The 15,040-nt window shown below is 40.9% G+C and overlaps 1 protein-coding gene across 25 annotated transcripts in view; it reads left to right on the top strand.

The window, feature by feature from the left end:
• Positions 1 to 11,951, top strand: part of LOC126394778 (calcium/calmodulin-dependent protein kinase type II subunit beta) — a 125,687-nt gene extending 113,736 nt beyond the window's left edge. For 15 of the 25 annotated variants that reach the window (XM_050051830.1, XM_050051850.1, XM_050051827.1 and 12 more), the window contains 6 exons: positions 475 to 618; positions 1,267 to 1,443; positions 2,171 to 2,246; positions 2,339 to 2,433; positions 3,450 to 3,683; positions 5,611 to 11,951. In XM_050051830.1, coding sequence (XP_049907787.1) covers positions 475 to 618; positions 1,267 to 1,443; positions 2,171 to 2,246; positions 2,339 to 2,433; positions 3,450 to 3,682 — 725 coding nt within the window. In that variant the 3' untranslated portion in view covers position 3,683; positions 5,611 to 11,951. The remainder of the gene's footprint in view (positions 1 to 474; positions 619 to 1,266; positions 1,444 to 2,170; positions 2,247 to 2,338; positions 2,434 to 3,449; positions 3,684 to 5,610) is intronic. The other 10 variants (XM_050051849.1, XM_050051847.1, XM_050051846.1 and 7 more) reach the window with 1 other exon arrangement.
• Positions 11,952 to 15,040: the final 3,089 nt, after the last annotated feature.

The following is a 15,040-nucleotide window of genomic DNA, read 5'->3' as shown; positions in this document are numbered from 1 at the left end:
GCATGGTTCAGAGCAAAATGAAAGCAAACCATGATGTCGGGTGATTTTGAAAAGACGTGGATTTAAAAAAGCCTAGATAGCACTTTCTATTTCATCCATAGCACTTACCATTGTCGTTATTACCCCTCATTGGTTCCGGCGCACTGCTTGACAACGGTGTTAGTCACTCCCGTGGCGCTGATCGTGAGTCCTCCCGCAGGGCTCATTGGTTGTTTTTTATTTTAACCGAGAAACCGCTGTTTCATGTTACAGTGCCAAATGACTCGAACGTAGTGCAGTGGGCAGATTTAAAGTCTGGACCCAGGCGACTAATGTGAATCAATTTAGGGATTCTTGACAGGAGAAAGGTTGACAACCACTGTCTTAGTGCTCTTCAGGACAAAGTTTTTTTTTTCCATAGCCACAAGCTATGGCCAGCCCTCCGTTTAAGTTCACTGTCTCCCATGTTCCCCCCTTCCTCCCTCCTCAACTCAGCTGCCGCAAAGTTTGCTGACCTGCTGGGCTCAGTGCGTAGGGGCTCAGGGCCCACATCCGACGGGGAAGGGAGATCCATCACTCCACCTCCCACTGCCTTCTCCGCTCCCTCCCCTCCACACACCCCTGTTGTCCCCATGCAGAGTAAGTAGAAAAGAACGAGAACAGGGAGCGTACAATAGACGACTACTGGAAAAGACAAAAAGTGGTCATGAGACTTCACGTTTTGTACGTTGTTGTACAAAAACCCAACAGTGAGCTATGTTGTTGCACTGAGTGGCATCTTACTTTAATTAAATAAACATGTCCACTGAAGTGTATTTTGTACACCGTCATTGGAGCACCAGATGTGTATTATTCCACTGTTTAAAGTAGTCCAACAAATGCACTGTTAACTCTCGTTAGAGTAACAGTAATAAAAAATGAAACTATATATTTATTTCCACTTTTTATACATTTTATGCGAGATAAATGTCTTCATTAGGAATTAATGAGTTTAGACCAAATAAAATAGTCAATTTTTTTTTTATAATTCTATGATTATACCTGTATAGTTTAATTTAAATTATGTTTTTTATATTTGAAGCACACTTTGAAATGTAATAATAGCTGCATGCAAATGAAAGGCTCAGAGTATGTAGTACAAAAAAGTGTAGTAATAGAGGTAGTAATATTTGTATACACATTTCCAAAGGGATTTCCTTAGCTCTTCATTCCTTTATTTTCTAATCTGTTCTTTTGCATTCCTCCACCCACCCACCCATCCATCCATCCTGCCTGGACGGCACTAAGTGTCTCGGCTCACAGACCTGGTAAGCAGCGTGCGCAGGGTGCCGGCGGCCCCTGCACCCGAGAGTGACGCTGCACCGGCGCCGGTACCCAGCGCCAGGCCCACCCCTGCACCTGCACACACCACCTCCTCACCTCCCCCTCACTCCCCCTCCAGCCCTTCCCTGTCCTCCTCTCAGAGTGAGTACCGAGCACGACCCACCCCGACCCTACACGTGGTGGCAAACCACGAGCCTAATGGAATGACGTTGTAGCGCAGGCCTGTGTGTGAGCAAGCGTATTTAACAATGTGCTTTTGGTACGGATGGGAACATGGAGTAATGTACATTGTGTTTAAGTGCTCTTGTCGGCTATGTTGGATCGGAACCACCTGTGTGTGCTTTTTGTGTCTGAGCCTTATTAACCTCCTCTGCAGTGTGTCACGGAGAGCACTGCTGACCTATGCATCGTTTGGTTGCTTTTGACCAGCTGTGATGTCTTTAAATACAGGTGGCATTGGTTGCAGTGATACAAGGAGATGCCTTCCGAGCAAGGGTCTCTATTGTTTGTGTGCAGATGTTTTATTTTATTTGTTTGGCATGTGAGAGAAATGTATTCCCAAACTAATTCAAGAGTGAATTAACTTGCATGCTCACAGACGTTAGTTGTACAAAATCCACGCTTAGCACAATTAATGCTGTTTTACTATGAAGCATATTTTCCCGGCTCATTGTATAAACAACAAGAGAAGTTGAAACATTAGTTTCAGTAACAGTATCCTCTGTGATTATGAATTCATGTCGCCTTTGCCTGAGCATCTGTTGTTGTTGCGTTAATGAATTAAATTGATTTAAAACCTAACTGCTCTCCATCTGTCCAACTGTTGCGATTAACTCTGATTAACTCCTGCGCCTACTGTCCTCCGCAGCACGCAAACAGGAAATTATCAAGATCACTGAACAGCTGATAGAAGCAATCAACAATGGAGACTTTGAGGCATACGCGTAAGTCTGCGTTTTTGTGTGTGGTTTGTGTTCAGATGTTTAGCTTAAAGGTAATGTTTGTCTACATTAACGTGTTCTGCTCTCCTCCTCAGTAAGATCTGCGACCCTGGACTGACCTCGTTTGAGCCGGAGGCGCTGGGCAACCTGGTAGAGGGGATGGACTTCCACAGATTCTACTTTGAGAACCGTAAGATAGATCGATGGGGGTTTTTTTTATCAGTTAGGTCACACTGTTGCGGCCCTGCTTATAGATTGTGTTTTGTTATCTTGTGTATGTTATGATCTTGTTTCTGATCATTTTATCATGTTTATCTTTCGTTATATTGCAGACACAGGGTTCAGTGTTAATTGGTTTTATTCACCTGTCCAGTGTAAACAAGCCCATTTTTACAGTTTTGTGTTTAGCTGATATGCCTCTGTGTTCATGTTTCATCCAAGCACCAGCAAGGCCTCGTCTGAGGGGTTGTCAGCAGCCCTCTTGCTGCCATGCAAGCGAGATGCAGTCAGCTCTTGTTGTGGCACTTCAGCAACCTTTGGCGGACTTGACGTGCCTCTGATTTTATGAGTGTATGACTCTGCCCTGGTTTCTAACTTGCAGCAAATTGCACAGTATATAGTTTGAGTTTTGCCCACATCCTCTACCTCCACCTAACTAAACTCTGTCTCCAGGATTGTTGAAATGCTCACTTGCACCTTCAGCTCATAAACTTTGTCTTTACCGGCACCCTTTTCTCATAAGTGCCTAATCAGTACTCCGCTTGTACAACTCTCAGCAAGGGTGAGAACGAAGCAAGATTGCTCGTTCGTTAGCTTCTTCCATCACCAACTCCCAGTGAAGGATGTGCGAAATTATTATTTTTTTACCACTTACCTAATTTGCGCTAGATTTACTAGCCTGATGTTGCATTTTGAATCACAAAATGGGGCTGTGTGGTCAGTCCTGTCTCATTTAGCTGCTGTACATCTCTCTGGTTTTAGTGTCAGAAATGGTCCACTTTAGGGGATGTTTTCACAGGAAGCTTCAAATTAGAAATAAAATAAGAGAAATCTAACTTAAGATTCATCCTGAAAAAGCTCGACCGGCCATAGATGGCTGCAATATTTCACAGCAGCTTTTATTATAGAAGATGTAGTCCTGTCATTATTGTTGTTGTGTTATCTTGCTCATTCGTTCTGCTGACAATGTTCTTGTCATCTTTCTAGTTTTGGCTAAGAACAGCAAGCCCATCCACACCACCATCCTGAACCCCCACGTCCACCTGATCGGCGAGGACGCGGCCTGCATTGCTTACATCCGCCTGACTCAGTTTGTCGACAACCAGGGTCGGCCGCGGTCCAGCCAGTCGGAGGAAACTCGCGTCTGGCATCGCAGAGACAGCAAGTGGCAGAACATCCACTTCCACTGCTCAGGCGCACCAGCTGCGCCACTCCAGTGAGGTATGGACCGCAGCACTGGGACAACTGTGTGAAAAAATGACAGTAGAAGGTTTTCCTCTCAGAGCATGTTTGTACTCTTGCTTTTTTCAAACTGCTTCTTTGGAAATAAGCTGCAGCTGTTGAACCTACTGTATTAGGGTTGGGTATTGAAATCGGTAATTTTAGGGTATCAACTAAATGATGACGGTTCTGCAGAATACCTATTCACGTGAAATCAATTGATGCTAAATTTCGGTATCTTAGAGCGCATGTGGGTAAGAATGCCGGGTTCAGACAGGAGGCAGAGACACAGCAAGGCACACCGAAGCCAGGAAGCCGCCCACTGAACTTCATCACCGGCTTTGGGGTGCTTTTCTGCGTAAAGTGCGGATAGTTTCAGTCTGTCTGATCTATTTTCTTTTCTGCTTTATTTTGGAATTTGTCTAGTATCAGTGCTGTTTGTGATTGTGTTTTTTAAGTTACGGACTAAATCACCATTTGTCAGTTGTGTCCAAACAGAGCGAGTGAGAAGAGCGGACACACAAACATACACAGACACACACATGGGCAAGCAGACAGAGACGCTCTGTGTGTGATTAGAAACAAGCAGAGGAGCAGAATCACTTGTTGACTGCAGCTTGTTCAAAAATTACATTGTTGTTATTACAGAGACAATACAGGGTTCCCCTCATCATGGAATACCTGGAGAAGTCATGGAATTTCAAGGTCATGTTTTCCAGGCCTAGAGAAGTCATGGAATTAGTAAAAATCATTGAAAGTTATGGAAAAGTCATTGAATATTTTTGTGTGTAATGAAATTGTTAGAGCACTCATCCATGGATAACCTTGAATGTAATGTAACATAACTGCAAATTTATATCCTGCAGCTGTTGATGTAACATATCTTTAATATGCGTCGATGTGTGACGTTTCATATACCATTCATTTCCATTTATTTATCCATCTTCCCCTTCAAGTACGCCAGCTGAAATTAGGTTGAAAAATGCCAATGACAAGTGGGGCAAGACAAAAAAGTTTTTAAGGGTCGGGTCCTTGTAACGTCGTGGAAAAGTTTTAAAATTTTGTCCATGAAAACATGTGGGAACCCTGAGAGTAAGGTCCTGAAAAAAGGTACCGGTGGACACGAATTCGAGGTACTGGCACTGATACCAGAATCGGTCCAAATGTGAACCTCACCCAACCATCTACTGTTAATGTATTTAGGCAGTGAAGCCTTCTCTGTGACCAGATTAACTGACAGTTCAAGACACTAATCAGAGCAAAAATAGAGAATGAAAAGCGATAAGTAGGTAAAAAGAAGTTGGTTACATATGTAACTCTGGTTCTAAATGTAGTATTGGGCACATTGGATTGGTTCTTTTAGGTGCTCACACTGTCTCGAAGCAGTGGCTGTGTGTTCATTCAAATGCTGAATAGTTTTTAGGTGCACTGAAAAAAACAGTGTGTGTTTCCATCAGCCTTTGGTATGCTAATCGTCTGGAGAAGGTGCAACAACTCTGCTTAAAATATATAATATCGTTTAAGTTATTTTTGTGTTTGCTCTTCATGTACTGTGTGAGGTTTTTTTCATCTTTAAGTCAACAATAAGTTGATGCTGCCTGATATACAGTGATCCTAGAGGTAGAAGTAGCAGGTTTAGCATGAATCCATCAGGCTTTTTTATCCTCACTGACATGGCAACTTTCGCACCTTAGCTAAGCGTAGAAATATTTTTGCAGTTGTCCAAAGTTGTAGAGGTGCTGGCAGGCAGATTTTGTTACCTTTGGACAGAGCCAGGTTTGCTGTTTTTCCATGTTTTCTGTCTTTACGCTAAACTAAGCTAAGCTAAGCTAACCGGCTGCTTGTGGTAGTTTAGTTTGTCTCAATCCTCTAATCTCAGTCACATTTTCATTGTCATATATTTGATTTATTTTGTTTTTCTTCTCAGGGTTGAATGCCATAGCTTTGTCTGTCAGGAGTGCTCTGCTGGAGAGAGAGAGGAAGAGGAGGAGGAGGAAGGGATGAAAGAACAAGTCCAGTGTCGGTTTGGGGACAGGCCCTTCAACAACAAACCCTCCCGCACTGGACGCCCGGCCTCATCCCCCAGCATGCATCTCTTCTTTTACTACTACCGCCCCCCTGTCTATCGCCTGCCCTACAACATCTTCTGACAACCATCAACCAAACAGCTCGACAGCCTTCACCCCCTCCGGCTTCCTCTTCTTCCCTCCGGCACGCTGGGTGATTGGCGGGGGGTGGGGGTGTTTTCAGCACTCGGTGTGATTCCTTCTTCCTGTGGTTCCCTCCCTCCCCTCGTCCCCACAAATTTTGTGACACCTACCCTCTTGTCCTCCTGTGAATCCACACTTGTGTGACATAAACACTGCACTGGAAATACAGTATGTAAAGTTTTAAGTAAAATCTATTATTATCATTACTATATTATTATTATTATGATTATTATTACACATTTGCAATTGTATATGTAATTTGTATAATTCAAAATTCTTGATGCCAGTGGTTTCTAGAGTTGAAGGAAATCTTTTTTTGTTTTTCTCTTTATCTTTTTAAGGAAGCATGTTTTTTTCCCATATTAACAGTGGCTGTTTTTTATTGTGGCTATTAAGTGGAAAATGATATTGGCAGTTTTTGTAATTTGCTTCTTGTATGTGAGCTATAATACTGCGCCCACACTCATGGTCAACATGTTTTTGTTTGTTTGTTTGTTTGAGGTGTTCTTTTTTTTTTTTTTTTTTTGGAAGGGGTGTGTCTGATGGTGTCATGTGTGAATGTAGAGAGTGAGTCCTTGCGTGTGTGTGACTGTGGTCGTGTAAGTCAGACATACACAGTGTGTGCTTGTCCACACCAAACGATTCTGTACAGCTGGAGGAACCTGTTGTTTTTCCCTTGTTGCAATGTGAACGCTGAGCTCAGTGTCTTCCTGCCTCGAGACGTGAACATTTCCAACACAAAGCAGACGGCGTGCAGTAGGAGTTTTGCAGTGAATTTACGGTGGATGACACTGTAACGGTCGAATGCCCTACACTCTCGCACCCTGATTGATGAGGTCTAAAAAAAAAAAAAGAAGAAGAAAAACGTGTTGCTTTTTTTAGCAGCAATGTTTCCTTCCTTGTTTTGTAACGCTGCCACGATGAGAGGAAAATCTGTTCGCATGACAATAAGAACATCTTAATGCAATACTTAATGTTGGAGTGACATATTGTTTTGTTAAGACAAACGCATCCCCTTTTCACCTTATTACAAAAAAAGTTTAATATAAAGTAATTATTTGTGCATATCTTCCATGTTACAACAAGCAAAACGTCCGGTCCAAAGAGGAGATATCATAGCCAATATTGAAGAAATCAACTATGTTTCGTTTAAAGGAATCATTTGATTTTTACTTTCGGGATGAGATATCGTTACGCAGATTCTGCTTTGTCTGAGCACAGTTGTGCACACAGAAGCATACGTTAAGAGCAGTTTTTAATCACGCAGGGCCTCACAGGAGAAAGAATCAGTCAGACGCCATACAGGTAGCATCGTTTCTTTTGAAGGGATTGTTTGGGATGCTTATCAGTAGTCAGTGTACTACCAAGTGGATGTCGGTCGGCAAACCCCCAGTTTTGAGAAGCAGGCAGGAGCACCACCTCAGACGTAATGCTGTGGACGTGAGCAGCACCAAATGTAGTCAAGCCCCATAAAAAAATCTATATACACAGCTATATTGAGAATATTTTCATCACTTTTCCTTGACAGACGTGAACATTTCCCTTTTTGACAGGGAAAGTTTGACAGTAATTGAACGCAGTAGCTGCTGTTCTACAGCTGCCTCGTTGTGTGACACTGGTGAAACAAAATATCTGATCTGATGGCTTTGAAGAGAGCATAGATAGATAGCTTCAGTCTGGTAGCAAGGTAAAGCAGTGAAAATATTCTCAGTAGAGAGTAAACTGATATTAAGTCACTGAAATAGGTTCTGCTGCTGCCCCCCCGTCCACAGCAGTACATTGCTTAGCTTCCGTGTCAGTACTCCTGCCTGCTTCTCTCAAACTGGGAGCATGTTGACCACCATCTCCTGTAGCCAATACACTGACTAAAAATACGTATCACATACAGTCCTTCTTTAAAAGATCCAAACTGTCCCGGCTCTGTTTTAAAGTAAAGGATTATTTTTTGACCGGAGAAACATCAACAGGTTCAACTGGACACTAAAACCATACTGGAATAATATTGTGAGTAAAATTTACCCCATGATGATTATGAAAACACTTAATTTTTTCTAAATTACTAAATGCATTGACATTTTGTCCATGTGTTGTGTTGTGCCTCCTTCTCAGACTCTACAAAACATCAAACTGCTCCGAAAAACTTTTTAACAGATGAGCGAGAACAAAAACAGTTTTTTAAAACGTCATGTTATTTCTTGTTATACCAACATAAGGACTTGTGATACGACGACAAAGGCTGTGTGTCATAGTGAAATATGTCTGACTGCAACATCAGAGTATCTTGTTATAATTGCAATATTTTTTCATGACAAACTGAGCACTACTTCGGTGACAGTGGCAGTGCTATGCTGCCTTTTCTCACACAGTGATGACTCAGAAATCTCAGTGAGCAGTAGTTCAGCCATGGCCCCTGTTCCCACCGGGAGCTTGTTTTTGTGTGTGTGTTTCTTTCGGCTAGTGGTGCTAAATAGGTGCTCGGGGAGGGATGCGCTGTTGGTGGCTCCTGCTGTTGCTAGGCGACAGCTGAATACCCGCTTGAAGCCCAGTGCGCTTTTTCTAAAAGTTGTGATATTTTTAACTCGCTTGAATCTCAGTTCTGTCTGGAACACGACAGCAGGACCTTTTTTTTTTTTTCAATCAAAAAGACAAAAGAAGTCTGAGGAAAGGATCCTGCTGGAGGCTGCGTGACCTTTCTCACTCCCGAAGCCATAGCGCAGAAAGCTGGTGCCACTGCCTGTTTATCTACTGTATACGAAGCACATACACTTATATACCCATATCAGTGAAGAATCGAGGGTGTGTGTGACTGAAGCCTCCACTGTACAGGTGTGGGGAGTTCTCCGCCGTACCATGAGTTTATAAATGTCTGCAGATTGTGAGGTTTGTGTCGAACTTCTCTATTCTGGTTCCTCATTTCAGGGCAGTCATTTGCCACAGGGTGCAATATTTGTGTGTTTGAGTGTGTGTGTGTGTCTGCAGCATGTACAGTACATCTGTCGCTCTCAGTGTGTATTCTTTACAAGCCTGGGGGTGGGGATATCAGAGGTGTGTGTGTTGTGTGAGAGATGGAAGAAGAAGGCTTTATTTCGGAGGACATATCAGTCCCCTGCCTTCAGCCCAGGACTTTTTTTCTTATGATTTGATCTGTTTTTCCTGTTTTTCATGTATTATCAGCTTTTTATGATATTAAGTGCTTGTGCCAGGGGCGGCAGGATTAATCCAATGGACTTTGCAGCACTGAAAACTATTTTTTTTTGTAGGGAGTTTGACTTGCGATCAGCTCTTCTGTACTTTGCGCGTCCACCATTGGCTGCCTTCACATTTGTCTCACCCCTATTGGTCAGACCAAGATATAAAAGAGACCGGGCAGTCGGTTTGGTGAATAGTCCTCAGGTTTCTATTTATTTTGAATATTTATTTATTTATTTTAGTGGATATTTTTATTGTGCTTTACTCTCTCTTGTTTTTTTTTCTTTTGGTTTTGTACAGCTCATGCACTTGTGCAAGTACTGTCTGTTGTTCAAAGGGACACTGCTCCATGTAAAACATGACTGTTTTTAAAGGGATAGTACACCCAATTTGCATCCTGCATGTTTTTTTCTGTAACGACCAACATGGTGTGAATTTCTTTTTCTGCTTTTTCTGAAACTTTAGATTGAAGTTTTCAACGCTGTTTTTTTGCAGTTTTATGGTGTCCGTCGTTTTCTTCCACTTAGCTCACTACCACTTTGCCAGAGTGGGACATCTGTCACTTTAAAACCCATCTTACACAGGCTTGTATTTTGAGTGAACTATCCCTCCGAAAGCGGCATCGCCTTTTTTTAAGGTGATGACGCTTTTAGTCAAATGAAGGTTTTTTTCAAGGTGAACCACTGAGTCGTTGTATTGTACTCGTGTCTCATCCAGTAACAGTGTTGATGCCTAGTTGACCCTGTTCTAATACTTAAAAGGTCAAAGGTTACGTGAAGGCGTTCATGCGTGATCGTGCTAACCAGACATGACCCCCACCCCCCCTCCAAAAAAAGAAGAGATAGCAGCATGTACAGTACAAAGGTGTTGTTCTTCTGTTCTTCTTATAGTGTGTTTACTAGCCTTGAAAATCAATATAATAGGATTCACATATTTAAAACGAGGGAGTTCACAGTATTACACAACTGCAACTAACTAGCAGCGTAGCTGGCATTTTCTTTGCATGACAGTCAACGGGACACTTGTTTTTTGGTGTTTTCCTTTTTATTTTCTCATTTTCTACTGAATGCTGGTATACTCGACCTTTCTCTGTCTATTTTCTCAGCTTTTTAAGTGCATATAACTATTTTTGTCTCAAGATGATATAATGAAGAGGATTATGATAAATATGGATGATGATGTTAAAGACTGTGGCACTATGAGGATGTTGACAGTGATAATGACGATGATGATGATGTGATGAAGATTATTTGGCATGCTTTTCTACGGGGCTCTGTGTTGTCAGTGCAGAACGGCTGCCTTTTGTACGTAGCTGAGAGCACCAAGAGTGACAGGAGCTCCACTGAGCCTGCATGTCACTTTGAGGAGCAGCAAAAGATGCGAGAAGGTTCAAAGAGTGGATGAGCTCCAGCAGGGGGCGCGGTCACACAGAGTAAAGCACAAAGGCACACAGACAGATGGCACGTCGATGCTTCTAATGTAGCTGCACAATAAGTTGACGTTAGTGTCAAAACTAACAGACAATCCAGTCAGAGACAATAGCAGTTTATCACTGTAGAATCAGACAAAGCTTCCATTATGATTATTGTTCAGGGCTGCACAATTATGACCACAGTGACCGTCCTGATTACACTTTGACTTCATGATCATGATGATGGTACAGGATTCTTTTCCTCAGACATTTGGGGAACTAAATTGTTATCCTTTACTCATCCATGGATGGATTACTGGACAGACCTACTGCGCAGAGGCCCAGGGCTCCAAAGTGTCACCTGCAAAATGTCATTCAAAATGACTATAAACAGATGTAAAATGATTACAAAGAGACACAAAATGACCTCAAAGAGACAGGAACTACAAAGAGACACAAACTGACTACAAAGAGACACAAACTGACTACAAAGAGACTCAATATGATTACAGAAGACGACAAAACAACCACATACACAAAGACTTAAACGAGACAACAACAGGGATGCAAAACAGAGGGAAAAGAACCGCAAAGAGACACAAAATGAATACAAAGAGATACATGACAACTATAAAGAGATGCAAAACAGCTGCAAAGAGACACAAGGAGACTGACGACGACTTTGAAAAGAGGCAAAACCACCACAAAGAGACATAAAATGACTACAGAGAGATTAAAGCAACTATGGAGGGATTCAAAATGTCTTCAAAGAGACAGGAAGCAACTAAAAAGAGACTTGATGGCGACAAAGAGACGCAATATGGTGAAACAAGATGACAAAACAACCACATACACAAAAAACTACACAAAGATGCAAAATAAACAACAACAGAGACACAGAACAGGGAAAAAGAGGGAAAACAACAGCAAAAAGACTCCAAACAGTGCAAAGCAACAGGACAACTTTAAAGATATGCAAAACAACCACAAAGAGATAAAATGACTTCAAGACATGTAAAGAAACTACATAGAGATGCAAAAGGCTGCAGAGAGGCACAAGGAGACTTGAGAAGACTTAAAAAGAGGGAAAACAATCACAAAGAGACATAAAATAACAGAGAGATGCAGAGCAACTACAAAGAGATTTAGCATTACAACAAACATGACAAAGAGACACGAAATGTCTTCAAAGAGACAGGAAGCAACTACAAAGACAAAGGGACGCAATATGGTTACAGAAGATGACAAAACAACCACATACGCAAAAAACTACACAAAGACTTATAAAATAAACAACAGAGACGCAGAGCAGAGGGAAAACAACCGCAAAGAGACACAAAAGGACCCCAGACAGTGTGAAGCAACTACAAAGAGACACAAAATGACTTCAAAGAGATGTAAGGCGAATACAAAGAGATGTAAAACAGCTGCAGAGAGACACATGCACACTCACAATGACTTTGATGACGACTTAAAGAAGAGGCAAAGAGACATGAAATGACTATGGAGAGATGCAAAATGACTACAAGAGATGTAAAATGATTGCAAAGGGACACAAAATGTCTTCAAAGAGACAGAAAGCAACAACAACGACACTTAAAATGTCTAAAGAGATGAAAAAGGATGACAAAAACAGCACCACATCAACATACAGAAACTACAAAGAAACACAAACAACAACAAAAAAGAGGTGGTGGGGCCTTCTGCATGTCAGTGCCCAGGGGCCCCATTGTCCTGTAATCCACCCATTGTTCATCTATATCGGAAACAGTTTCCAGACACTTTTACGTTCTTAACTAGATAAAATGTACCAATGCCACCGATAAATCATGATTCTGTACGAATGATCAAAGTCGACATCATGACAGAAAACGATTAACTGTGCAGCCCTGCATATAAACTACATTAACTGTCCTTCTCTAGTCTCTTAAGGTCAGTGTGAGCGCTGCTGCCTTCCTGTCAGCTGTCTAGTCAGACGAAGCATCACTGAGATAAACTGGAGCCGCTGGGTTCACTCGGAACCTCTGCCATCCTCTTTCTCCAGCCAGTGACTACGTTGCACTGACAACACTGAGTTGGCTTCTCTTCGTAGGGTGTCTTTCACTCTTTCTCCCATTCCCTCTGTTTCCAACCTGATTCGATCATTTCTCTGCAGTTGGCTCTTTCTAGTTTCCCTTTGTCTCTTTTTGTCACTTTGGGTTTCTTCTGTATAATAATATTAATCCTCTAGTTCTCTGATTCTTCGGATTATTGCTCTGTTCTCTTACGTGCTACACGTGTTTCTATAACTTCAAGAAAATGTGTTAAGGTGTTAACAATAAAATGATCATTTAAATAGAAAAGTGAAGCAGTTTCTGTGTTTGCAAACGCATCCAAGTGCAGCAAAGCTGTCGTTTTTATCGATGGAAGTAAAGTTTTTGAATGCAGTATAAAGTGAATCCACAGTGTAAAACTTCTGCAGTTCACAGACTCGTGCTGATGGGTTGTGTCATATCTAATGGACAGGAACAAACAGCAGCTCCACCTCAATAAATGCTCAAGAACTATAAAATAAATGCAGCTTTGCAGTCATAAAGATAGATAATGATTAAGATTAAGTAACTACTGCTGGCAACCTTTAAAAATCAACATCAGCAGTTAAAGGTCAGAGCTTTGCAGTCAACAATTTCTAGATGCATATTATCGACATGAGACTTTCTTCTGACGTGGAGTGTGGGTGAGGCTGTTTGATTAACTGCTATACTTGAATAATCAATTGTTACAATCGTATATCAAAAATTAATTCAAACCATTTGCTGAAGTTTGAATTTGGTGATTTCACATTATTCTAATATTTCATTGATTAAAACAGTAAACAGATTAATTGGTGATAAAAAACAAACTTAAATTGAAGTCCAAGTTTACACTGTTAAAGTCAATATTTAATGAACCTGTTCAAGTTTCTTGCCATTTGGATTTGACCCTGCAAATAAATATAAATATTAGAAAGCAATTTCTGCAGAATTTTCTACAGTCTAAGAAGAGCAAATAAGGACGGAGATTAAATTTGTTTGTTTTTATGAACAAAAAAAAGAAGAAATATTATACAGAATATGTCTAACAGTCAACAATCAAGGATGGTAAACTAACAACAGATTAATTATTATTATTACATCAGCATTCACTGACTGGTCCGCACAGTAAAACATGTTTTATTAATTTAGAAATCTTAACATATTAACACAAATGCATTTTGAGAATGTTATTTACTGAATTACCTTAAAAACCTGAATAAGTGAAAAATGAAAAGTCATTATGAAATGTTACTAAATAAATAAAGACTTTTATGTGCCTATATAATTTAAAATTAAAGCATTTATAGAAACTTAAGCTTGTTACTCATCCTTGGGGGAAAAATGAAAAACAAAGTTGGAGATAAAAGCTTCAAATTATCACATACTATCGCCTCCTTGCAGATTTTTGCAGCACATTTAAGCCACAAACACCATTTTGACAGGAATGCTTCACAGACATAATCCTGCCCAGGGGCGTAAATATAGACAGTGCAGTGCGGTTGCACTGGGGCCCATGGGGTGGAGAGAGGCCCGACTGCCACCTGGAAATACAACCGTGTTCAACGAAGAACTCACATCAAAACAAAAATGGTGCTATTTTCCATACGTGCCCTAAATAAGGCAAACCCATCTCCATCATGGTTTTCTGGTTTTGCAAAACAGTGTCACTCTATAAAAAATTATAAACTTATTCTGCATAAACTATTTAAAAAACTATAATTTACCAAAAAAAACTATCAAGTTAAATTAATAATTTCCTATTTTCTTTTGTCTTATACAGATATGTGATGATGATTGCTGTGTAATATGTACGTTAATGTGTCCAATATCAAGTATCTGCAAGTGGATGTAACGTAAAAGCGGCAGTAAGACACACTGAGTGGATGTAACGTAAAAGCGGCAGTAAGACACACTGTTGCTAAAATACACCTAAAACTGTGTGTGTGTGTGTGTTTCATAACTTGTAACTAGGGCGTAATTAACCTATGGCTAAGTCCCGCCCTCAAACGCAATGAGCCAATCACAGTGCGTATAGCCATTATCATACACTCAGACATTCTCTACCTGGACGTCCATTGAAATGCATTACAGAAAGTCAGTTTTGTTCGGTTTTATGAGCTTTTTCGGAGATTTGAAGTTTAAAAATGGTCAAACGGTGTGCATGGGGTACATGCAACTCTGACACAAACGTTATGCTGAATGATTCAGTGTAAATACTGTAGCACCAAACTAACGGAGAGACACTCTTGGTAAAGATGGTAAAAAGGCCGTTATCCTTTTCTCATATTCTGAGCCAAAAACTTTAACTTCAGTGGCACTTTAACTTGTTGTCTTTAATGGTGACGGCAACGAGATGCGGTTCACAAGCGTACACTGTGACCTGTAAATTTTGGCTTGTAATTTAAGCTTTTCATCGACCTTCTAAACAATAAAATGATGAATATATCCCTCCAATGCGTAGTTTAGGCCCTTTTGGTTACTTCTCAATGACAT

Source organism: Epinephelus moara, chromosome 8 (assembly GCF_006386435.1).
Source record: "Epinephelus moara isolate mb chromosome 8, YSFRI_EMoa_1.0, whole genome shotgun sequence".
Classification (NCBI taxonomy): domain Eukaryota; kingdom Metazoa; phylum Chordata; class Actinopteri; order Perciformes; family Serranidae; genus Epinephelus; species Epinephelus moara.
This window is presented reverse-complemented; position numbering and strand designations above follow the sequence as displayed.